Genomic DNA, 26,750 nt, shown 5'->3' on the forward strand with positions numbered 1-26,750 from the left:
TCTACTGACCAATCAGACTGCAGTGTTCATAGCTCCACCTTTTAGTACCAGATCTGTGTGCTAGGTACCCCAACAGAGGGGGGACCAAACATGGGGACATCCACAACTTTATATAGTAGAAAGAGAAAAACAGCGCACTGAACTGAACTGTACTGCTCCTGCTCTCTACCTGTCTCTACTGATGAGCTGCCCAATTTGAGTAGCACATGCTTGAGGTAGAGGTACAGGAACACCACTTCGACAAACAAACCACATGCAGAACCTTATGATCACAGTTTATGGACGTCTGCATTTTTGAAAAGATACGTAATCATCTGCTGACTTCAAAGCGAATGTAACGAGTAAAAAGAGCCTTCATAGAAATGTGGCGGAGTCAAAGTAATAAGTTTCCAAAAAAATAATAGTCAAGTAAAGTTCATATACTCAAGAACTGTAATTAAGTACAGTACGTATGTAAATGTACTTCGTTACTGTCCACCACGTTCAATAGCTGATTGTCGGCGATGAGCTGTAAGTCCACCACCATCACACATAGATAATAACTGCGTATATGAGACAGCATCACAACTACTTTTGCTTGCTCCCACAATTTTATTGCAAAGGAATGCCTGTAAACAACATGCATTGCAATTATTTAGAAAAGCTACTGTAAAAAAGAAGGTGAATGTCTGGAGGCACTGAATAGACAGTGGAGGTTTAGTGGGAGACTGTTTCCTGTCTTTTCTCTCACAGAAACTCTGCTGTTTATTGTCTTTGTTTTGGTGTTCGTGCTCCTACGTGCTGGTGTGCTTCAGTTTTGTCTCCCACGTGGCCAAACCTGCCAAAGTATCCTGGAGTAAGATCAGGCTGTTTAACCCTGCTCGGCTCCAGACACGCTGCAGTAACCAGAGGACAAACGCTGAGTGTCTAACCAAATGTTTTGATGTCAGCAGTAATACATGTTTGTGTGGGTGTGTGTGCAGGAGAGCCAGTCAGAGGTGGGCCGTCTGCAGAAGCAGAAGGAGGAGTTGTGCGCTCAGATCCGTGACCTCAGCCTGCCTGTTGATCTCGCCTCCGATTCGCTTCCTGACCTCAAGAAACAGCTTCGCCTCCTGGAGAGTCAGGCGAGCGAGAGAGCGCAGGAAGTCACCACGCTCAGCACCCAAATACAGCAGCAGCAACAGGTGCTTGAACAGCACACACACATTCAGATATATTCACTCAGTGCTGGCGCTCTCAGCTCACCTCTCTCCTCTCTGCTCTGTAACAGATCCACATGCGCTTTGAGATGGAGATGGAGAGGATGAAGCAGATGCATCAGAAAGAGTTGGAGGATAAAGAAGAGGAGTTAGAGGACGTACACAAGTCCTCTCAGAGACGGGTACGTCAACACAGAACAAGTAATCAACATGGCACCATTCATACCTGAAGGCCATACAGAGGCAGTAAAGTACATTACTGAATATGAATGTGATGTACCCTCACTTTACTTCAGATTCAGATACATGCTTTATTCTCCTCTATAGAGGAAATAAGTTTTCACACGTCATGATAAACAAATCTGAGTATTTTCTTCTCATTCCACTTTATTATGATCATTATTATTTATTTATGTTTTTCTGCATTTTTGTTTGTTGAAATTTTTGTCCAAGCCCATATCTTGACATATAAATATGTAAATACCTCTATACATGGAAAGATACAGAGAGATGGTTACAGTGACAATAAAAATTGAATAAAATAGGATTTGATTAAAATAACTAAAAAAAACCTAATAATTATTATTTTTAATAAAATAATGCTAATAATCAGAATCATAATGATGATGATAACAACACTAGAATTAAAGTTAAATAAATAAAATGATAAATTAATAAAGATAAAAATTAAATAAAATAGAGTTGGTCTCATGCCACTTTCTACTTTTATAATAATAATAATTATTATTATTATTAAAATAGATAATAATTAAAATTCTTATTATCAATAATAGTAATGATAATAAAAATAATGCTTATAATTAAAATAATAATAAATTATAAATATTATATATATAGATATATAAATGATATATACATTATATTACATTATATAAATAATATAAATGAGGTTATAATCAATAATAATAATAATAATGATTAAAATAAGAAGACTTGTAACATAAAAATAGAAATAAAATTGAATTAATAAAATGAGTCATGAAAAAATAAAGATGAAAATGAAATAAAATAAGATAGATGGTCTCATGCCACTGTCTGCTTCCACTACATTTATATGTCAGCTTTAGTTACTAGTTACTTTTAAAGTTAAAATTTTTGCGCACAAAACATATGAGAATGGGTTCAGCTTCATAAATGTGACTTTTTGCTGCTTTTCCTTTAAATCCTTTTAATACTTTTATTTTTTTTGTCTTTCTATTATTACTATTTGAGGTTTAGACTGCTGGTTATCAGCTGTACTCATCATACAATTTGTTCATGGATGTGAAATTACCAGATCATGTCTGTTACTACTTTGACAAAATCCAGCGTTATACTGGGAATAGTTTGGTGTTTTATTTCAAAGGACATTTTTACAGTAACTATCTGTAAAAAATGTTTATGAAATCTGACATTACTGTATGTATATATGAAGAGTTTATTGGGAAAAAACAATAGATAACGTCTTAAAACGAATAAGACCAGTTTGACTAAAATGCAAACAAAAATAGTATGATTTAGGAAAATAAATACAAATGGAGACCTTTATAACTTTTACAAATGTTTTCAGAACTGCCTGAGACATTCTCTAAACGTTGTGCATGTTCAGTCATGAGAGTTCAACACAACAACTCCTATCTCCTGCTCATAACAAGAGAATCATCGTCAGAAAATCATGTGCAGTGAAACTTCTCTGTCAACACTGAACCCAGTAGCCTGAGTTGTGTAAGAGAGCAGTATTGTGTTGTTTGTGTGCAGATGGCTCTTTTTGAATGTCCTTCCTCGGCTCAAAGAAGAAAAGAAATTTTTTTCACTTCATTTTTTTCCCTTTATTTCATAATGTTACGCAACCAGACAGCAGTTACATCTCTCCTCTGCATACAAACGTTTCTACAGGGTCACTCAGCAAACTCATCATCACACAGCCGGATACAGTGGTGGAATGTAACTAGGTTGAAAAAAATAAATGAATAAATAAAAATAGAAAAATAAATAGAAATAAAATTGGGATGAGGTAAGATAAAACAACACAGAATACGATGAAAAAGAAAATTAAAAATACTTATATTTAATTCAATATTACGTAAATAAATATACAGTGAATATATACAAGTTATCGTTGTGTGATGTAGCATTTCCTCTTGCTCGCAAAAGTCACATCTTAATGTGTGTTTTTCCCTTTACTTTTAGTACAGTATACTTAGTTACAGTGGAAGAATGTAATTACATTTACATTTTTTGTGTCAGTTTTGTTGACTGAAAATGTTCAGATCATGCATGACTCGGTAGTTTGATGTCTAAGTTTCGATGCCCATTTACAGATAAGTAAAAATACATATGGCAGGTAAATTCCTCTGTATATGAGGAGATAACGACAAAGTAGTAATTAATAGTGAAAAATAAAATAAAATAAATGATAATTAATAAATATATAAAAATGATATTAATGATAACAGTGACATATATAAAAAAAAATAATTGGCAACTATTCTGATTATTGTTTACGTCACTTTTTATGCTAAAAGTTTTCATGCATCCAGTTTTACTTATATGAAGATTCGCTGCTTTTCTCTTTGAATTATTTTTAATAATTTGAATTTATATGCACTGATATTTTTTACTTTATATATTGTGCCAGGTAGCTTATTAAGTTCACCAAGGGATCAGTAATGTTTTATCTTTATCCATAATAATACATCACAATTTATTTATTTATCTATTGTAGTTATTTATCTGAATTGCAAGATTTTTTCAAAATTTATTTTTAACGTGTTTATTTTTTTAATTTAGTGTACTATGGACATTTTTGTGTCCTCAATGAAGTTATCATTATTATTAATATTTTAGGTATACTATCCAGGATTTTCAGTTGCTGTTTGTAAACATCAGCATCTCTTGGATGCCTGCTGCTCACGGCCTGGCACCTGGTCACCTCCTTTTTATAAAGTCCCAACCTCACATGAGCGCTGTGGAGGTACACGGCCATTAATGTCCCGAACACAGAAAATAAGAAAATGAGAGATTCAGATTCAGCCATTATCTACTCACCCATATGCCGAGGGAGGCTCAGGTGAAGTTTTAGAGTCCTCACAACACTTGCGGAGATCCCAGGGGAGAGGAGATAGCAACACAACTCCACCTAATGGAGGCTGACGGCGCCCCAGATTCAAACGTCCAAAANCCTCCCTCGGCATATGGGTGAGTAGATAATGGCTGAATTTTCATTTTTGGGTGCACTATCCCTTTAAGATATTACTGCAAAGTATACCTTTAACTAAAGCTGCCAGATATATGTAGTGCGGTAAAAAGTACATTTTCCTCTGAGATGTAGTGGAGTCAAAGTATAACGTAGCATAAACTTGAAATACTCAGGTAAAGTACAAGTACCTCGGAATTTTACTTGAGTAAATGTGGAGCTACTTTGCACCGCTGCATGCTGGAATGTCGTCTTTCTTCCCTCTGGCAGGTTTAAACTCTGTCTGATTTATTCAGCAGCAGATCGTCGGGAGGCCTCGCTTATTTTGTGCTGTTTATTTTTTTATGCTCCTCCACAGATGATGATGTTTTTATGCTTATCATTATGCAACCTGCTGCAGGGAACATTTCCTGTCAGGGACAATAAAAGCCCATTCAGACTGCTCGTCCATCAATTTATGTTTTTGTACGTGTCTGTGTCTGTGTGTGTATGTGTGTGTATGTGTTGGTGTGTGTAGCTGAGGCAGTTGGAGATGCAGTTGGAGCAGGAGTATGAGGAGAAACAGATGGTGATTCATGAGAAGCACGACTTGGAGGGACTCATAGCAACTCTGTGTGACCAGGTACACAGCACACACACACAGAGACAGTATCACCTGTACAGTATATCCTCATGTGATGTGAGGATTATCCCTGCAGGCTCTGACTGTATAAGCGTCCAGCAAGCTCTCTCACACCGTAGATCATTATGATTATTATTGTGGGTTAATGTTCTCTAGCTGATGAATATGTCATTGGTACATTACAGGCACCACAAAACAAGCATATGCTGCAGGGAGGCAAGGCGGCAGCTAATTTAGCACTCTGTCTCTGTCACCGTCAGGATGTAATTGGACTCCTGATGAGTGGCCAGGACCTGGTCTGTGGCCAAGCTGGCATACAGTTCAAGTCTTTTCAAGAGTTCAGAGTGAAGAATTGTTCTCCAGATAAACTATTTTAGGGTTAATGTCTTTTAATCTGAGGTGTCTCGTGTTGCAGGTGGGGCACAGAGACTTCGATGTGGAGAAGAAGTTGAGAAGAGACCTAAAGAGAACTCATGCCCTGCTGGCTGACGCCCAGCTGCTTCTCTCCACCGTTGACAACCCGGGACAGAACATGCCCAACGGCAGCAGAGAGCAGATAGAGCGCCTTCACTGCCAGGTACGCTCATGGATTGACTGCTGAATGAGCCTAGTGGGTACAGGCCCAGGGGCTCAAAGTGTCAGACCCCCCCTGGCCTTCATTTGCAAAATGTCATTCAAATTAAAATAACCACCGAAAGAGCACAAAGAAATGCAAAGGGACTGCAAAGAGACAAAATATAACTACAGGAGGGGCAAAAATACCAGAAGGAGACACAAAACAACCACTAAGTAACACAAACTGATGACAAAGATGACTGCAAAGACACACAATGTGACTACAAAGAGACAAAGAACGACTTCAAAGTGACCATAAAGAGACACAAACCATAGACTAAGAGACACAAAATGACCCAACAAGACACAAAAATAACTGCCAAGAGACACAGCATGACTGCAAAGAGACATGGTAACCATTAAGAGACACAAAACATCTTTAGGGAGACAAAATGACTGCAGAGAGACAAAGAATGATTTCAAAGAGACAAAGTGACCATAAAGAGACACAAAACATAGACCAAGAGACACAAAATGACTACAAAGAGACAAAACGACTACAAGTAGACATAAAACAACCACAAAGAGACACAAAACATAGACCAAGAGACACAAAATGACTACAAAGAGACAAAACGACTACAGACACAACATGACTACAAAGAGACAAAATGACCATAAAGAAACCCAAAACAACCAAAAAGACACAAAACAACTACAAAGAGACACAACATTGACTATCAAGGTGACCAAAACAAGGCACAGATGACTACAAAGAGATGCAAAACAATGACAAAGACACACAACTTGACTACAAAGAGACAAAGTGAGCACAAAGAGACACAAATCAACAGCAAAGAGACAAAATAACAACAAAGAGACCCATGACTACAAAGAGACATAGTAACCATTAAGAGACACAAAATAGTGACGAGATACAGCATGACTACAAAGAGACAAAGTGAACATAGAGGGACAAACAACCACAAAGAGACACAAAACGACTACAAGTAGACACAAAACAACCACAAAGAGACACAAAATGATCAAAGTAGACACAAAACAACCACAAAGACACACAAAATGACTACAAGTAGACATAAAACAACCACAAAGAGACACAAAACGACTACAAGTAGACATAAAACAACCACAAAGAGACACAAAATGACTACAAGTAGACACAAAACAACCACAAAGACACACAAAATGACTACAAGTAGACATAAAACAACCACAAAGAGACACAAAACGACTACAAGTAGACATAAAACAACCACAAAGACACACAAAACGACTACAAGTAGACACAAAACAACCACAAAGACACACAAAATGACTACAAGTAGACATAAAACAACCACAAAGAGACACAAAACGACTACAAGTAGACATAAAACAACCACAAAGAGACACAAAATGACTACAAGTAGACACAAAACAACCACAAAGAGACACGTGTGTGCGCGTGTATGTAGAGGAGGCTGTGGAGCCTTTCCATGTCAGCGCCCAGGGGCCCATTGTTTCTTAATCTGCCCATACACTTCCTGTACATTCACCTGACACCACGCTGTCACCTTCTGCACAGTCTGAGATACATTCACACAACTCTCTCTTTGTCTCTCTGTCTTTCTCTGTGTTGTCACTTAGCTGGAGGAGGGCGAAGCGAGGCGGCTGGAGGCCGAGAGCGCTCTGACGACTCTCTCCCAGGAGCTGGAGAACTCTCAGATCGAGCTGGAAAATATCTGCAAACAGAAGAGTGTGGTGAGTGTGCAGACATGTGACGGATTAAAGAACAAAAACCTGAATAAACGAGCGGAGATACTTAACAAATAGAGAGGCTTCCACGCAGGACAGGAATGAAAATGATGTGAGGGAGACGTTAAGGAGTACACTCTTATTTTTTGCCCAATCAGATACTTTGGAAACCCCCTCCTTCCACATCCTTTAACCTTACATTCAAATCTGAAATGGACAATCTAACATTTACACCCACTCCACACTGTGATTGGTCTGCTGTGAAGAGGTGAAAAGGAGCCAGGCTCCTCTATACAGCTCTCTTATTTAATTTTTGACGCACTTCTGTCAGTTTTCACGTGAACAACCAAGTGAAACACTGAATTTCCTCCAGCAGAGACTGTGCGCCGTTATCACCCTGTTTAAACAGGAGCCTGCAAAAAGCAATGGATGATGAAATTGGTGTTAATGCCTTCCGTAAGCCTAACAGAGGAATTAGAAATGTGGCCTGAATATTACACGTAGATTCACTAATAGAACACTGAGATAATGCTGTTTTTATCTTTATGTTTGAAGCCGTCACATGCAGAGAAGTGAAAAACTGTGGATTGCAGCTGTTTCAAGCTGAGCAGTCGGTGCATGAAAAGTTTAAAAGCTGACGTGTCGAAAGGAAAATCTGTCCAAAGGATGCTAGTGTTTTTAGCACAAGTCTATGGCATTTTACATTGTATAAATTAGCCTAGCAGCTAGCGGACTTTTCCTCTACTCATATGAAGCCAGCCAACAAAGGTAATGATACAAAATTCGGCTCCATTACAGCTCACAATGTTCTCCGACAAAGCAACTGTCTTATACTAAACACGCTTTCCAAATAAATAAAACATGCTAACATTATTTGCACAAGCCTATGGCATTTTGCATTGTATAAATCTGAAGCCAGGATAAATCACACACAAAAATTAAAATGCTATATTTTCTGGAGGCATTATTGTCTTCACAATTTTTTGTTTCTTATCTGTGAAATTAAAGTAAATAAAAGCTTTGTTTCCACTGAGGGAAATGGTTTCAGCCTACAGAAACAGACAGGAGGTCTGCGTCACCACGCTGTTACATTTCTGGGGAGGTGCACGTCAGGCTACGGCTCGTAAAAAGTGTCGCTGGAGAACTTGTGAGTGAATGAGTGAGGTGGAGCTGTGTGGAGAGTGTAAGAGAGAAGAGATGCACACTGGTATGTGTCATGTAACGCAACTTGGCCCTATATCGATATAAACTGTTGTCTTTATTGAAAATATATCGTTACATCACATCATCATAATGATCACATCACAGTCGTTATATCACCCAGTGCTAAGTAATCATCAGATAAAATTACAAACCACTACAATAACACCGACAACAACAGCACTAAAAACAAAACCCCAAACATCAACAACAGGGCACCTCTTCATTATTAAGGACCTATTCACCACATATCAATAAAGTGCTCCACATATCATAGACTACAATTAATAAAATAATAATAATAACTTTATTTGTATAGCACCTTTAAAAACAGAGTTTACAAAGTGCTTTGACAGACAAAGCAATAGTAGGACACTCAGAAGGCAATATAACAACAGAGAGCCAAACAATAAGGCCAAACAAAAGCAAGACGCAATTAATTACAAATAAACACAAACAGCAATAAAAAAGACAATAAAAGCAATAAAAAAAGGACGACAATAAAAAGAAAACATCACATAAAGGCAGATCTATAAAAATGGGTATTAAGAAGAAATTGAAGTGAAGTCAGTGGTTCTGCGAGCCTTATCTCCTCAGGCAGGTCGTTCTGGAGCCAGCCAGCCAAAGTCACCTTTAGATTTAAGCCTCGACTTTGGAACGGACAGAAAGGCCCTACCTGAGAGTCTGGCTCGTGTAGAGTCAACATTGCTGCTTCAGACCTGCTTTTAAAGTGATCACGAAAACCTTTAAATCAATTCTAAATCAAACAGGGAGCCAATTTAGAGAAGCCAAGATTGGGGTGATGTGTTGTTTGTTAAAGCCAAGCGCCCAGGAACAGCTAATTTTACATAGTGGCCAAACTCTGTAGCTATGACTTCCACGTCCATCACATGATGTCATGGGACCCAAAAAAAACTTACATTGTGAAAGAGACGTCTGTAAATCAGTGGACACTTTTTTCTGAGTGTCACAACCAAATGGCAGCCTCTGGGGCTGAAAAATGAAGCCAACACTGAAGTGGCAAAAACTGCAGTTCCTCTAATGACCACTTGAGGCTGGCTCTATAAGCGAGTCAATCCCCATAGACCCCCACATTAAAATGCCCACGTTTACAGCAGAAATAATCATGTTACAAAAAACAGTTTAGGTCTCTGAAGCTAATTTCCCCCTTCACGACAACTGTAAAGGGGTCAATTTTTATATAACTCACCTTTTTACATTTTAATAAGGCTTAAGGTTACGCATTATTAAAGGTGGGCCACCTTTGAGTGACAGGCTCTCTGCCAGTAGTGTCCTCGGCTTCTCTGTCAGATCAATCCCTCACTCCTCCACAGCTCCAGCCTCTCACCAAAATGTGGTTACTTCTGGCTCCAAAACAAAAAGATGACGACGGCCGATAGCCAAACTCACTGCTTCAAAACAGGAGTTCACAAACCTACGTGTGACATCAAGGTGGCTACATCCATTATTTTTACAGTCACAGTCACACGTGAACCAAAATATGCGGGAGAGGGTGAGCAGTTTTTTTAATCCTGTGTGCAGCACCAATAAGAGTATTAGGAGGCAAAACCCTGGGCAAAAAACTAGCACTGTTGACCAAACTTCATTCTTCTGTGAGCACATGGTAATCCTTGAAGGCGATCGAGAACACTATATCAACATTTTTATTTCTGTTAGTCTTGTCTCATCTGGATTTTGGCAGCAGAGTACACAGTCATAATCAAAGTGAAATGACAAACATGCAAATTACACCCTTGAGATGTGGGAACATGGGAAAACATATTAAAAATTGGCAATAGACTGAGACTGACCTGAGCCGTTCAGCTAGAAAACAGGTCAGTAAAGCAGCATGTAGGCTAGTTAAAATGTTACAGTGGTTACCTCTTTGTCATATCTTAACCATTCAGTTTCTCTTTCAAACTTGGTGCCAACTATAGACATAACAACTCCCCAAAAACGAAGCCAAAACATCTTAGTCAATGCCTAGTGGCTGGCTGCACTAGAGGTCATAAACCCCGCCTCCTCCATGTTAGTGGATGGGACATGGACCAAACTAAAAATCAAAGTGCACGTCAAATACATTTTCCCCAAAGATGGTTTCTGTCATTTTAGGTCGTTCTTATCACACTGATGTTTGCTCAAGTGTTGGTTTTCCAGATAAGTTTGATTTCAAGCTATTTGATGCTATAAGAAGAGGTTTGACGTCATGATCGACAGCTGTGTGTGCCGATCGGTTTGGTCATGATCAATGGCACTGCTTGTGTATGGGCAAGAAATCGACGCTGCGGAGATCGCTGCCGTGCAGGCTCTGGCTCCAAATGATGTCACCGGTGCAAGATGCTAGCAGATGTTTTGGCTTCATTTTTGTACAATGGGAGGAAGTGATGTCACATTGTCCAACTTTATATACAGTCTATGATGCCGACTAAAAGTTTTCAATAATTTTGGGAACTGCTTGGATGGAGACGGACAGTATTTTATGGCAGTCCGTCTTGGCATTGTATCAACAAAGGTGCAAAGAAATAGTGCGTTTGGTTTTGTATTTCCATCACTGGCGGCTGGAGCTTGAGCCGTGATTACTGCAGAGTTGTCCTGGGAGTGAATGCTGATTGTGACCTTTTCCATTAAAGCCAGATCTCAGTGGGTGTTGGTGGGTTTTTTTTTTTCCAGTGGGAAACCTCTTTATCTCTGTGTCCAGGTGGATGAGCAGTTAGCTCTGCTGCAGCATGAGAAGGCGGACCTCCTGAAGAGGCTTGAGGAGGACCAGGAAGACCTCAATGAACTCATGAAGAAGCACAAAGCGCTAATTGCTCAGGTGCCGCTCTGGACTTGCTTACAGTTTGTGTTTCTAGCTCTGTAAATCACTTTTGTTTCCTGAAACTAAATCATCAATCAATCTCTGTCACACTCTCCCTGTGGTTTAGTCCTCCAGTGATATCTCTCAGATCAGAGAGCTGCAAGCTGAACTGGAGGAGGTGAAGAAACAGAGACACTCTCTGCAGGAGGAGGTGAGTTTTCTTAGATCATCACAGGCTAAATGTAGCACTGAGAGGTTTATGTGAGACTGTAATGGATTTCTGGATCATTTAACCTACTTGCAACAGATCTCAGTGTAACTACAAGATTTCACATTCACTGCTGTATCGGTGCATTAATTTGGTTCTCCAAATGTGTCCTGGCTCCTTTCTCTCTCCCTCCTACTCATAATGCAGCTCCAGCAGAGCGTGTCGAGGGTGCAGTTCCTGGAGTCGTCCACCGTGGGGCGTAGCATTGTCAGCAAACAGGAGGCACGTGTGTGTGACCTGGAAAACAAACTGGAGTTCCAGAGAGGGCAAGTCAAGAGGTTTGAGGTGAGACCACGTGACGCGTCCCCAGTTTCAACACATGATTATCAGCCTGTGGAGTTTTTATTTAAATGTTGTCCCACTTGTGTGATGCGCAGGTGCTGGTGTTGCGTTTAAGGGACAGCGTGGTACGTCTGGGAGAGGAGCTGGAGCAGAGCGCGCAGGCTGAAGCTCGGGAAAGAGAGAACGCCCGCTACTACCAGCAGCGGCTGCAGGACGTGAGGCTGGAGATGGAGGAGCTGATTCAGAGAGAGCAGGACAGCAGCCGCAGACGCATGGAGCTGGTAATGCGCTCACACCGCCGCCGCTGCTGCGTTCAGTCTCAGAGTCAGTCACACTGGATCATAAATAACCGCACATGTTGTGGATGCTGCTGTCATCATTGGCCTTTTCTGCCAGATTCCTCCATTTGTGATGTCAGTGGCATTTAATAACCACTCACATGTACGTGTGCACAGATCCACACACACACTGTCACTGTTCGTGTGTACTCAAAGATCAACTCTCAGATACTTAAATAGGGTTTTAGTAGTTTATGTGGCTTTAGTAGTGAGAAGCAGAGAATTTTTTCACTTCCTAAAGGAATACTCGAAATATAAAACAAATCTGAATATCCAAATCTGGAGATACAAGTCAAGTCAGTTTTATTCATATATCCCAATATCACAAATCACTAATTTCCCTCATGGGGCTCTACAATCTGTACAACAGAAAACCCCCTCTGTCCTCAGACACACAGTTTGGTAATAAAAACTCCCCAGTAAAAAAAAAAGTGGGAAAAAGTAGAGTATTTTTTATCTTCTCCTTTGTTTTTACAATTACAACTGTAAATTTTATTTGTATTTTTTTTTAATATTTCTGTCACCATTAATTATTCTTTATTTATTTTTACTATTTATTTTATATATTTTTAATCTTCAATTAAGTCTGTTTTACTTCATTTTTTGATATCATTTTTACTCTCTTTTTTAGAATTAAAGCGAAGATACATTGAACATACATTAAGAGTATCTTGAATCACAAATTTGCATGAAAGGGCTTTTTAGTCTATGCAGCATACTACACCTTCTGTCCTTAGATTCTTAATTCAGATTAGAAAAATCTCACTTAACAGTGAAAAAAAGTAACCCCAGGAAGAGTAACAGAGGAGGGATCTCCCCTTATAGTTCTAATTTTCTCTATTTTTGGTAATGGTTAATTTTTTTTACTGTAAATTGTAATTTTTAAAAAAAAAATGTATTTAATATATTTATTTATTTTGTATCAGTTTTAACGTTATATATATATATATATTTTTTTTTTTAAAGAATTATTTATCTATTAATTCATTTTTTATTTTTTATTTTTTAATTTCAGTTAAGTTTGTTTCTCCCTTCTGAGGGGTCTGCCATAGGGATGAGTATCGTTAAGATTTCAACAATACTACTACTCTTACCAGTGCCGGCTGCTGGTCTTTCAAACAGGGGAAGCTCACTTTAAGTTCACATCATAAAATTTGTAGAACCACAGCAAAACACACCTCAAAGATTTTCAGATGGGTTTAACGGTGAAAATGAGCTATATCGCTTATGGAAATAAGGAACTCCAGACGGCACTCTGCCAGAAGACTCCACTCGCAAATATCCGCACCAGACTGAGCTCGAAATGCAAAGCGCTGGCAGTCACAATGGGGTTCAGCCTTTTAGACAATTCCTCCAATCATCATGCATACACCGAGCGTCCTCTCCCACCTACCGCTCCACTAGGTCCCAGGGAAGCTGAGCCTCCCTAGAAGTGACGATTTTGTCGCATTTATCCAATGACCGTCTCGCTTTGCTGCATGAAAAAAACCTGCTCAGCGTTGTCTCATAGGAATGCTTGGAGGCTCCACGTCCACCGTGCTGACATGAGAATGTATGACAGGGAGATCGCGTTTGAAAACTGGTGATAAACAGCTGACGTTTGAACATGATGTGAAACGCAGCCTAGCACACCTTTAATGCAATGTAAATTCTTATTTTAACGTAAATTCAGTAGTGAATATTTGACCATTTCCTCTATGAAATTTTAGGGAAAGTTCAGCCTCCCTTGTTGTCTCAGAGCAATCGCCCCTGACTCTTACGGATACTGCTTATCGATCCGGTGCTTTAACAGTACTCCTATTGGTTCTTTTGGGGTGTTTTTTAAGAGAAAATAATGATCAAAAAAGAACTGAATTAACATTGCGTATATAAATTAACATTCAGCCACAGCATTGTGAAGAATTTAATTTTAATGTTCAATTTCGTTTATAAAGCCCAGCGGCACAAATCACAATTTGCCTCATTGGGCTTTACAGCATAGGACATCCCTCTGTCCTCAGGACCCTCACAGCAGATAAGTACCACTCCCCCTCACAGCAGTTGTTGCCATGTCACACTTTTGTCACATTTAAATAAAAAGGAAAACAACAGTAGTAGATAAAAACCTCTGTGCTCCATGACGAGACACAAACAGCAGCCCTTTGCCCAGAAGTGGAGATAACTGCAGGGACACTTGTCTTTGGCGTTCCTGCCACCTGCAGACAGATCACCAGAGCTCTACCTGAGCGCCACTGAGGCTGCTAAATATAAACCCAAACAGGCGTTACTCCCATCCAGGCTGTGAGACAACATTTTAAGGCCAGGCTGGTACTTAAAAAGCCCTGGCAAGAAACATTTCCTCCAGGCTATGATAGAAGGCGCACCCCACTTCCGAAACAGCCACTTCTTCTCCACTGTTCTCAAAACAACAGCTGGTGTATTATCTGGAACATTAGAAAACATCACTTTCATTACTGCACAAGTTTGATCATAGCAGCACTGACAGCAGGATGGAGACTCTCTGCAGATACATAAACGCTCTGTCGTAATTACATCTTTATATGTCTGATGTGTTTTCAAACCTTGTTTTAATCATCACATTTTAGTAAAGCTAGAATGTTTTGCAGGATTTGGCCACAAAACAATGATCTTTTGTAAATGTGCCAGCTACTAGAATAACATTTGAAATAATAATAATTTCAGTTTTGCAACCTGGGTCATAAATGTTGTGTTTATATACATAATTAATAACATGCATTTATTGTATGTAAACCCGATAAAGGCTCGGCTTACAGTGTATCATCTGAGCATCATTTCCCTGATTTTATAAGATTGTTTCAGGAGAACTTGGATCTAATGTTCCAACTTTTCAGCTTCGTTTCTGTTGTTAATAAAAATAACACAGTTCTCACAAAGTTAATAGCTGAGCTCTGGAACAACGTCTGTCAGCAGTCAGACAGTCTTTTAAAAAAACAGCAGAGAAAAGGGAGACAGTTAAATTATTAGTCTGAGGTCAGACTTGAAAGAACACTATCTTCTTTTAAACTTGTCTCTAAAAGAACCCCCACTATTATCAAAAGGCATGTACATGTATGCAGTATACAGTAAGATGTATTAAGATTTAGTGTCAAGCCAAATTTCATGACACTACTTTATATTAAACATCAAAAATATAACAAGACATTTGTCAGTAACTCCTGTACACAACCAAAACAACCAATAATACTGCTGTGTATTTCATTCTGCGCCAGCTGGAAGTACCTGGAAGACTAAATGGCTACAAATGACAGCTGCATAATTGTGACCAAAATGATTAATTATGTGATTATTTGATCAATATTGAGGTCAAGATTATTTATTACAATTATTCATTGATTTACGGGGCAAAATATCTTTATTGCACTGCAACATTTCAATAAACAGAGCACTGCTTTCACTTTCATGTTGTGCTACAGTCCTGCTAATTAGGGCTGTACCTGACTCAGAAATATGGCAGTCGAATCAGATTCGGTTGTTTAATACGAGTATTTAACAATTCACTCTGTTCCATATGAAGTTTTAAAGTTTAAATGGGGCTCAATGGGATGTTAAGTGTGACAGTGGCATTAACGTAATATACTAAACAAGCTAACAGCGGGTTAGAGACTGATGTAGTAAGTTGCTGTGAGCTGTAAGTTCACCACTTCACAGCAGACAAGAGAAGATATTGTTAACTCAGAGCCTTATGGTGCAAAGCTTCGCTTCCTCTGTGCCGCTGCCTGTGTGTCTGCAGTTGTATGTACCAACGCGTAGTGTGGAAGTCAAGAGCGCTCACTCCGCAGCAAAATCTGAAGAAGCAGTGTCCTCTGAAGTAAACTGCAAAACACACTGACAAAAAAACAAAACAAAAACGACAGCTAGACTTGAAGCAAAGTCAGTCAGCTGACGATTCGAATCTCTGATTTTCAGGGGTTAGCCCTGCTGCTAATGTTTAAATAATTGCATCAAAATAACTTGGTACGTATTCACAGCGTATCTCCTAGAAACAAAATCTAAATAACTTGTACCGAAACTTAATACCCAGAATCATAACAACAGAGCGCTGAGTAAAACTTAAAATAAGGTTCTTCTTCGCCTGAATTCAGTTAATTTCATAGAAGCACAATAAAAATAAGATTGTACCCAAAATATATGTTAATATAAAAGTAAGTGCGCCATTACAGAATGTACCGAGATGAAAACAGTGTTTACAGGACAGATATTTTTGGCCAAATGGAATGTGATTGTATTGATTATTGCAGTCCGTCTTTGAGAGCTAGAGAGATTCGTATCCACTGCTGTGTTTTTATTACCTCCGCCAAAGAGATTGTTTTCGCCGGCGTTGGTCTGTTTGTCTGCAAAATAACTCAAAAAGTTGTTAACAGATTGTGATGAAATTTTCAGGAAAGGTGGATAATGGGAGAAGGAACAAGTGATGAAATGTTGGTGGTGATCGGTTGAAGCAAAGTGGATAAAATAATAAAAAAGTCTGTCATCTGACAGCCTCAGCAGCAATTCCAATTTCTAAAGACGGTGAAAATAGCGCCATCTGGTGGCCGGAAAGCACGTCTTGTTCAACTTGCTAAATATTGTTGTAATTCTAAAGTTGAAATTAGTGTTCTGTGTTGGAAAAGTGAAAAATACAAAAAAAACATTATATTCTGTGTTGGTACAAAATAAAAACGAAATAAATACACCACAGTGTCTCCATGGTGACGGCATATATAACCTAAGGGATGATCACACAGTAATGAGACGCTAGAGACGCGGATGCTTCAAAGACGCTTGAAACGCTGGAAGCGCTTATTCAATGCGTGCTAGCTACTGGCGTCTGACGCTCAAAAAGTTGAAAATATTTTAACTTTTCAGCATCTACGCATGTCTAAAAAGAAGCGTCTAAAAAGAAGCGCCTACAAAAACGGGGGTCTAAAAAGACGCCGAAAAAACGCCCGTCTAAAAAGACGCTTGAATGCCGGTCAGACGCACCGTATCATAGGAAAATAATGGTTTTACTGCCGTCGCATTTCTAGCATTTCATCTCGGTGTGATCGCTCCCTAATAAAAATGATAGTGATGCAAATAACCTAATTGTGATGCAGGCTGCAAAATCTGACGCAGAGGGGGAGGGAATATCACCTACTTGGCGGAGGTCTGCACTCTCTGACTGCTTTTCTAGTTTATTTCATTCTTGGTACCGTGATATGCTGTTAAGCATCGCTGTCTACTGATTTCTGTAGTGAGGCAACATTAGCAACGTTATTCTTCTTTGTCTTCATGCATTCATCGTATATTTTTGTAGGTGGTTTAAGAAGTTAGTTGTGCTGCTTTGTAATGCAGACACAAGCCTCACGTAGTCTGCAGATGATGACAGTTGATGAACAGACGTTTTGCCCGTCTGCAACAGCAACATTAAGAAAGGTTTTTCACATTCTGCCTCTGCAGGGTGCACACATAGTGCACGCAAGTTTCTGTTTCCTAGGATAGTGAATGAATGGCCTGACACTTTCGAAGAGTGTTGCTTGACATAAATTAAACAGTCGCACAACATTTTCATTTAATGCTTTAGTGACACCAGAGACGGCCTGCTTTTTTTTAGAGGTCTGACTCTGTTTCTGTCGCATTTAGTGCATCATATTCACATACAACTGTTTAAATCATACAAATATCTCGTTGTATATGTGTGGTTATCTTAGTAACCTTATATTTTTTGATTGATCATCTCCCAGTCTGTCTGTGAGCAGCAGATTCCTCTTACATGCCATGGTGGACAGAAACATAAAATCAATGAATCAATGAATACAAACACTGTTGATTTCTCTCCGTGGAGCTGACATGAAAACTACTTTGGTTCTGTAGATGTCTGCTGTCAGTCAGTCTTGTGAAGGCAGTTTGACCGGCCGCTGTTCTCTCGGCTCCACACGAGCTGCTGCTGACAGACGGCTGCTTGTGTGGACAGAGTGAATGCAGGTCAGAGTCGGTGTGGATTTTAAACCGCTCTCCGTCGCGACTATAGTGATACTACCAATCGCATAGCGCAACATTGTTGTCAGTGACGTAAGAAAATTCTCAAGGTGCGCAACATTAAAGAAAAATGTTGAGTGACACTTTCTGTTTGTCAAAAATATGTCTTACTCTTCAAAAGTGTTGCGCGCCCAACCATAAATTAGGCTTTACTCTGCCTCTGATTGGCTCACCCAGACATTCTTACCTCAGCCTTAACCAATCCCACACTCCTCATGCCTAAACTTAACCAATCCAACCAAAGAAGTCAGCGAGCACTAGCCAGTCATAGGGAGAGTATGGCTTCTCTATTTAAGGATTTGCAAATCTGCGTAGTGGACAGTTCTTCAATAGTGGAGGCTGCTGTTAGTTTAGGAAGCGCTTGATTTGTTAGCAGCAGAGTTCCTGTAAGTGGAGCACGTCTTTTAAATGTCAACATCACAATTGTGATTAATTTGTGATTAATTGTGCAGCCCTACTATCAAATCTAATTACCTTTATTTGCTGCACAATAAACAGCATCACTCCCAAACTGACAACCGTCCCACCACATCTGGAACTTGAATAATCTCGTTTCCACACATTGATAAAGTCGAGGAATAGGATCTCATTTCTTCGCACTATTTTTTTCACAAATGTAACCAGCCCGGCTCCGTATTAAACAAGTGTCTGATATTGAGAGAATGACTAGAGCTTGGCAGGTTCGGGGAGTCCATTACAGTCCGACAGAGACATAATAAATACAGATAGATATTAAATATTTTGCCAGTTATTCTCCGAATTTCAGATTCAATCATGTTCCTGTTCACAGCAGATTTCTTCATGACCTCTGAGAAAAAGAGAAGGAGCTTCAATAATTATTCAGTTATTAGCACAAAGCAAGCAACACACACACACACACACACACACGCACGCACGCACACACACACACACACACACACACACAAGGATGCCCTTTAACAACCTAACACACACACACGTACACAGCCTGCATGAATACACATATTCATACACACACACATGCTCACACACTCCTCCTCCACCTCCTCCTCCTTAACGTCATCTCTCCCTCATCCTGCTTTCTCTCTCTGACTGTGATTAATCCTCATTGTCTCTTCAAGGTTATGAGCACACACACACACACACACACACACACACACACATTCTTACATGGTTACGTGTCTCTATGACAACCACTGCACCCACACCCGTCTCCTCAAAGCCAACAAAGCCAATAACTTTGAAAGCCTGGAAGCTTTTGTATATGTGTGTGTTTGTGTGTATTTGTGTTTGTGTTTGTGTGTGTGTGTGTGTGTGTGTGTGTGTGTGTGCTCAGGCATGTGTGACAGGATGCCAGCGAGACAGAACAAAAAAACAAACAAAAAAACAGATGAGATGAATTAATAAATCACTCTATTCTCCCAATGTCAGCGTGCGTATGTAACAATTTTCTTTGTAAATAACGTGGTACAAGCGTCAGCACCAGAGGCTCCAGAGGTCACAGGACTGTATGAGAGAGAGGACATGCCATTGGACATTCAGTGTTTGACTGATGAGGTAATATAGGGTGGAATGAAGGTAATTGCTTTGGCGGATTGGGCCGCGGGGTCTTTCCGGGTTGTAGGGGGGGCCAGGATGAAAACACACAGCTGGCCCCGTTGAAGGTGAGCGCCTTCGCTGTCGACAAACATCCTTTAACCTCATGTTTGTTTTACAGGAGATGCAGGTGGAGGAGCTCAGCGCCGTCAGACAGGCGTTACAGGCGGACCTGGAGACGTCTATCCGCCGCATTGTGGACCTGCAGGCCGCCCTGGAGGAAGTGGAGTCGAGCGACGAGAGCGACTCTGAAAGGTAATTGGCTTCACTGAGGGGAACCCCCTCCTTTGACTTAAAGGGATAGTCTGGATCTTTTGTGGTGTTGTTGTATGAGGTACTTATCTACAGTGTATTACCTGGAGAGGCAGGAGTACTGACACAGGAGCTACGCAGTGTACTGCTGTGAACGAGGCCAGCAACAATGTGTGTTTTAGCAGCCTAAAAAAAATCAATATCAGTTTAAGTTTATGCTACATGTCAAATATTGTCACCGCTTTACCTTGCCGTCAAACAGCCCTTTCTGACTGGGAACTGAAGCTGTTATACTTCACTCTTCAAAGCCACCAAACTCTGACAAAAAAACAGTAATTTTCAACCTGATGTCGTCACCAGGTCGTCGTGAGGAAGTGTCGGTGGCTATTTGACAACCTGGGAATGAGAACAGGATGTAATTTTACCTCACAGAACACAGGAGTTGTTGGTCTACCGCTGGCTTGATCAGTGAGTTTGTTTGTGTTACTGTGTAACACTGTGTGACTTCTTACTTTAAACACCGAAGTCAGACAGTAGCTCACACAAACTAACCGATCGAGACAGCAATAGACCAGCAACTCCTGTGTTGTGCAAGGTAAATTACCGTTTTTGTCAATGGAGCCTGGTGGATTTGAAGAAAGTAAATTAACGGCTTCAGTTCCCTGTCAGGAAGGGCTGTCTGACAGCAAGGTAATATGACGAAAAAATATATAAATATAGCGTACTGATTAAACGGATTGTAATATCTTAAGGCATCTAAATTACAAATGCTGACCCCTGTCCACAGCAGTACATTGCTTAGCTTCTGTGTCAGTACTCCTGCCTGCTTCTCCAAACTGGTGGCGTGCCGACTGACATCTACTGTAGGTAATACACTGACAGTTGATAAGTACCTCATCCAACTCCACTTCGAAGGACCTAAATTATCCCTTTACATGATGATGTCTGTGTGTTGAAACTCAACCTTTCACCACTCTGCCCTTCACTCCAGTGTTCAAACTGCTGTGGAGTCGTTGACTCGAAAGAAAGACCTGTAAGAACCTCATGAATGTGTGTGAGAGTTGGTAGTGCGTGTGTGTGACCTGAGCGTTGCGTCAGGACTTGAAGTGTCATCATCTAATTGTAATAATGCTTAGTTAAATATGAAAGAGAACTTCACCTCTTAAAGGATCATTCTCTTCTAATACGACTGGTTTTGGCCGTCGTTTCTGTTAGTTCTGATTTAACTGAAGGAACTGATGAGATTTGAGAACAAGGTGATAAAAAGAAGTCACACGATGGGACAGGATGGACAAAACTAAACCAGTTTCCCAACCTGTTTTATCAAACACATCTTCAGCCAGATAAAGTCAAGTATCCCGTCGTCAACATCACCTGCTACCTTCATACATTTGATGTTATTAAACTGTTACTGATTCACAATCAGTTGTGCTTCCTGAATGGACAGATGAAGTTTTAATAACTTGGTGATATACTGTGATTATTAAGTGTTGCCTTAATTTTTTTGAGCAGTGTACATACAAGTGGAAAAAAAGGAAAACGTTATCTTTATTAATGTGAACTTGTACATGACGACTGGTACACATTAAGATTTTTACGGGGCGGCAGCACTAGAGTGTCATGGAGAAACTGACGCCATATTTTGCTGAAAGAATCAAAACTCAAACGGTTTGTAAGGTCTGATATGTTTACACGCATCAACTTGAAGAAACTGAGTTCACAGCAGTTAACCTGTTGAGTACAGTTTTATTATCACTGAAGGACACACAGTAGGAACGATGGCCAAAACCACAAAAAACAAGTCCCAAGTATCTAAAATGATCCTTTAAGGTGATTCAAGTGGAAATGTCTGCGTGCATGGCTACTAACTGTCCATGGGCCACTGCTGCGCCAAAACATTTTACTCCTTAATTACTTGACAATTACAAGTCCTCTTTAAATCTAAGGTATATCATAAAGTATGTTTTTACTGTAGCTGCATAATTTGCATTTTTCCTACATTTTCATAAGGACCAGTTAGAAAATAAACAACAAGATGCTGTTCAGTGATAAATTATGTATGTGGTACAAGTGTCTTTATGCTGATATGATAATCAACCTGAGTTTAATGGAAATCAATGGCTACATGGAGGGTTGGAAAATGGCATTCATTGATCGTGCCGTACGCCATTATAGCTTTGTTCTATGATGATGGCTTCAGTATTTGTTTGTCTGTGTCTGGGTTGTTCTGTTAGAGGACGTGAAGGCTGTGGCAGAAGGCATTATGTTTTTGGCTGTCATTTTGTATGTATGTACCAGTATGTCCCATTCTCCTGAACGCAATATCTCAAGAAGGCCTTGAGTGAATTTCTTCAGATTTGGCACAAACGTTCACTTGGTCTCACAGATGAACTGACTAGATTTTGGTGGTCATAGGTTAAAGGTCACTGTGACCTGGTCCGTCTCATTTTAATGACTGCAATATCTCAAGACCACCTTGAAGGAATTGCTTCAGATTTGGCACAAACGTTCACCTGAACTCAACTTTTCATGTTGGAAAGTCAAAGGTCAAGGTTACTTTGACCTTGCAGCAATCCCATTCCGATTAATGTAATATCTCAAGAATACATCAAGGGAATTTCTTCAAATTTGGCAGAAACGTCCACTTGGACTTACGTGAACTGATTTGATTTTGAAGGTCAAAGGTCAAGGTTACTGTGACCCTGTGTCCTTCTCATTCAGGTGAACGTGATATCTCAAGAAGGCTTTGAGGGAATTTCTCGCAACGTTCTCTCAGACTCATTGATAAGCTGATTAGATTTTGGTGGTCATAGGTCAAATTTCACTGTGACCTGGTCCGTCTCATTCTAATGATGCAACATCAAAAGACCACCTTGAGGGAATTGCTTCAAATTTGGCACAAACGTTCACCTGAACTCAACTATGAAATGATCAGATTTTCATGTTGGAAAGTCAAAGGTCAAGGTTACTTTGACCTTGCATCCATTTCATTCTAGATTTTGAAGGTCAAGGTTACTGTGACCTTATGTTTGTTCCATTCAGGTGAACGTGATATCTCAAGAGATACTTGAGGGAATTTCATGAAATTTGGCACGAAAGTTCACTTGGACGAACTATGAAGTGATTGTCAAAGGTCAAGGTCACTGTGACCTAACAAAACATATTTTTGGCCATAACTCAAGAATTCTTTCACTAATTATTACAAAATTTCACACAAATGTCTAATATAATAAAACTATAAAGTGATGACATCTAAAAGGTCAAAGGGCAACTTCACTGTGATGTCATAATTTTCTGTAAATTTTAACAAATTTAACATCATAACCAAGATTTTTTCTATTTATTGGGACAGATCTGATGTGTAAAACTTAATGGCTTTTAACCTGCATTTTTTGTTGGAAAATAATGCACGTAGATAAAAGAAAAACAAACTTGATGCTTCAGCTGTGAGTCAAACTCTGGCCTCTGACAGATGTTTTGAATCTTTAAAATAAGGGTGCAGCCCTAACTGTGACCCTCCCCTGACTTGCAGTGGAATCATCATTGCTGAGCAGCAGTCTGTAATGTGCGTGCATGCTCAATATGCAGCTAATAGTGCATATTTACCAGCTAAAGAATGGAGGGTGACATGTCTCCATTGAGGCTGTGATAAAGTGTGACTTTGCTCTGCAGTGACTCGGTGTCCAGTGTTGGCTCTATCGGGACAGAGGATGTAGGAGAGGGGATTCGTCATTGGTTAGGAGTGCCCAGAGGAGGGTCCCGTGGCGGTGGCTCCCCCTATGGCAGCAGTACCATCAGCGGGCGCCAGTCTGTCGCTGACACCATGAGCACCTACAGCTTCCGGTAAGCCTGCAGTTCATACACAGATGTTGAGCTGCAGTGACAAAACGAATCAGCAACTATTTTAATGACGGTTTTTCAGTCAGTTGATTAATTGATAATGAAAATATCTGTTAGTTGCAGCCTTAAATGTATGTTAACCAGTCATATGGGCTGTTTTGACTGATATAGTGTCTCTTTTCTTCCTCTAAAGTTCCTGTGTGGATCCTGATGACGATGGCTCTGAGGCAGGAGGCGGGGGTTCCAGAGGTCCCAGTCGAGCCCCGTCCTCTTCTGCCTTGTCTGAGCTGTTGGACGGACTCCGTAAACGCAGAGCTGGCGGCGATGCAGGAGAAGGAGCCGGCAGCACCGTCTCCCTGCCAGTTTATCAAACAACCGCGGCCTCGACTCTCAGGCGAAGAACCTCAGCCCTCTCCCTCGGTCCAGGTGACCTCCAGGAGCCCCGGCCTGGCCCCAGCATCCTCAAACCATCCTCGCCACTCCTGCCTCGAGCTGCCAGCGCTCGCTCTATCAGTGAAGCCCAGACATCTGCTGCCGTCTCTACATCTGGAGCCAAACTCTCTCGCTTCAACTCAAGTGATTCCCTCTCTGCGCTTCCCTCACTGCCTCACCTCTCCTCCTTGACTTCCTCCCTCACTGCTCGCCATCAGCCTCCCTCACTGGCCATCCCAGAGGAGGACGGAGACGAACCCCTCCGCTCCCGGATGACCCCCATACAGCGCTCCCCTCAGGCACTGAGGCGGTGCATGCTGGGTAGTCTCGTTACAGAGGATGGAGGCGAAGCGTCTCTGGGTTCAGAACCTATGGTCTTCCAAAACCGCCACCTGGTTGACGACCGTGACGACGCATCCTCCGAAATCCTGCCCGCCATCCGCAGAGCTCAGTCCACCAGCAGCCTGGCCAGCTCAGTCAGAGGAGGCAGGAGGGCGCTGAGCGTCCGCTTTGGAGAGCTGCCTCCTTCGACCCGCAGCAGGAAAAGCTCTGAAAGTGAGTCCTCCAGCTCAGGTGGAAGCTCCCAGGGAGGCGGAGTGAGACGCAGGTTTGAGAGGCCGCAGGGGGAGAGACTGGAGGCGGAGGGCAGTGAGGGGGGAGACGTGGCTTCAGTCATGAAGAAATACCTAAAAAAGGAGGTTGACTGATGTAAATGAGGTGAGACACCACGGTCTATATTCTATACATGTTATAAACTGTACAAATAAAGGCTTTAATTTAGTTTTTCATGCATCAGATTGTTTATAGATTACAGGAAAATATCTGAACTACCTGTCATGTCTTAACTTGAGTTTAAAAGACAGGAAGAATCTTTTTTCCTTCTACAGAAGTAATTCTTAAACTCATGACCATTATGTGCTGAGGAGACTCACTGCCTGCAGGTCACATGACCACCCGTAAGTTTAAAGATACAGGACAAACTGAGCTAAACCGTTTAACATCAACAGCTGTTGTTTTAGCTTGTTGGTAACAATTTGCTATTAGATGAAAAGCCTCTGTACTTGTTTATAACATAATATTAGCGGCGGTGGATGAGAGACTGCGGACAGAGCAGACTGAAATATCACTTTCCTACATGATTACATGTTGCTAAACAGCTGCACTGATAAAGTATTGGCTTTTTCCTTGTGGAGGTTTTTATTGCAACCACAGTAAAAAGTGTAGTTGTCATCAGCTCAAATTATCTTAACCTTTCCCTCTCCACTGCAGCATCATTACTCTGTGTTTGTGTGTGTGTGAAAAGTGGCATAGCAGCCCCTACGCACAGGCAGCAGGAAGAGACACTGCTGGATGATAATAAAAATGCACCACAACATAAACACAGTAAGCTAACGGTGAGACGGATTTAAGAACCGTAACATTGGAGTATCTCAAGAATGAATTTTGTACGGAAACATTCACATTCCCCAGAGGTTGAATTCTAACATCGTTGATGATCCTCTGACATTTCCTCTAGCGCTGATATAAGGTCCACATTTATATCACAATTCATTCATGTTCCCCTCAGGATGAATCATATCTTGTCTAATCTAACGCCATCATCAGAATCATCAGCATTTTAATGTGCCTAATACTTTGGTTTATGACCAAATACCTGCAGAGCTAAAGACGTTCCCATCAGCCTCAGCTGAACCTGGTGTTTAGTGCTGATTAGCAGATGTTAAATGTGACTGCACACTGAAATTGTGGAGAAAAACTACAAGGAGCCGACATCAGTTTAATTTTATGGTTATGAGGGTTGTAAAACGTGACGTCAGTTTCTCCCAAATGAGAACTTCTACTCTCTGCTGAGAGCAGATAAAGTCGGACTCTGATGTGGTATTTTTAGTCCCCATTCAACTTTCAGTGCAGTGATTCTGAGGTGTTTGATAACTGCAGGCCCAGACCTGTACAGTATATACATGTAGCTTCCTCTCTGTTTCACAGCATCCTTCCTGTTCTGACCATCTTGTCTTTGTCTCTTCCATCCGCCTCTTTGTGTCTCCTCATCCAGCTGTGAGCTGCACAGACAGACTGAAGGCTGCAGGAGCTGCAGGCCAGGATGAACCACTTCAGAAGACAACAAGGATGTTTTTTTGACTTGATTAAAACCTCCTGAAAATACATCTGCACTTAATCAACTGTATTTTCAGAAAAGCACTGTTTGTATATGAATAAAAAATGAAATGAACTTTGTGCTTTGTGAACTTATTTTCTCATATTTGACCTTTATGTTATATTTAATCAAATTTTTTTAATACACAAAAAGTACCTCTAAGGACGTAATTTTCTCGAATTCAACTGAAAAAACTTAAATGCAAGGTTCCCAAGGTCATGGAAAACCTGGAAAAGTCATATGATTTCACAATCATGTTTTTCCAGGCCTGGAAGTGTCATGGG

The 26,750-nt window shown here is 40.5% G+C and overlaps 1 protein-coding gene across 3 annotated transcripts in view; it reads left to right on the top strand.

Annotated features, from left to right (window-relative positions):
* The window catches only part of LOC126395262 (unconventional myosin-XVIIIb-like), a 73,117-nt gene extending 46,602 nt beyond the window's left edge, over nucleotides 1-26,515 (top strand). For all 3 annotated transcript variants that reach the window (XM_050052588.1, XM_050052589.1, XM_050052591.1), the window contains 13 exons: nucleotides 963-1,163; nucleotides 1,250-1,360; nucleotides 4,892-4,996; nucleotides 5,412-5,573; nucleotides 7,202-7,315; nucleotides 11,208-11,324; nucleotides 11,434-11,517; nucleotides 11,722-11,859; nucleotides 11,952-12,137; nucleotides 19,909-20,042; nucleotides 23,712-23,882; nucleotides 24,073-25,028; nucleotides 26,365-26,515. In XM_050052588.1, the coding sequence (XP_049908545.1) occupies nucleotides 963-1,163; nucleotides 1,250-1,360; nucleotides 4,892-4,996; nucleotides 5,412-5,573; nucleotides 7,202-7,315; nucleotides 11,208-11,324; nucleotides 11,434-11,517; nucleotides 11,722-11,859; nucleotides 11,952-12,137; nucleotides 19,909-20,042; nucleotides 23,712-23,882; nucleotides 24,073-25,018 (2,469 nt within the window). In that variant the 3' untranslated portion in view covers nucleotides 25,019-25,028; nucleotides 26,365-26,515. The remainder of the gene's footprint in view (nucleotides 1-962; nucleotides 1,164-1,249; nucleotides 1,361-4,891; nucleotides 4,997-5,411; nucleotides 5,574-7,201; nucleotides 7,316-11,207; nucleotides 11,325-11,433; nucleotides 11,518-11,721; nucleotides 11,860-11,951; nucleotides 12,138-19,908; nucleotides 20,043-23,711; nucleotides 23,883-24,072; nucleotides 25,029-26,364) is intronic.
* The last annotated feature ends 235 nt before the right edge of the window (nucleotides 26,516-26,750 follow it).

This window comes from Epinephelus moara, chromosome 9, assembly GCF_006386435.1.
Source record: "Epinephelus moara isolate mb chromosome 9, YSFRI_EMoa_1.0, whole genome shotgun sequence".
NCBI classification, from domain to species: domain Eukaryota; kingdom Metazoa; phylum Chordata; class Actinopteri; order Perciformes; family Serranidae; genus Epinephelus; species Epinephelus moara.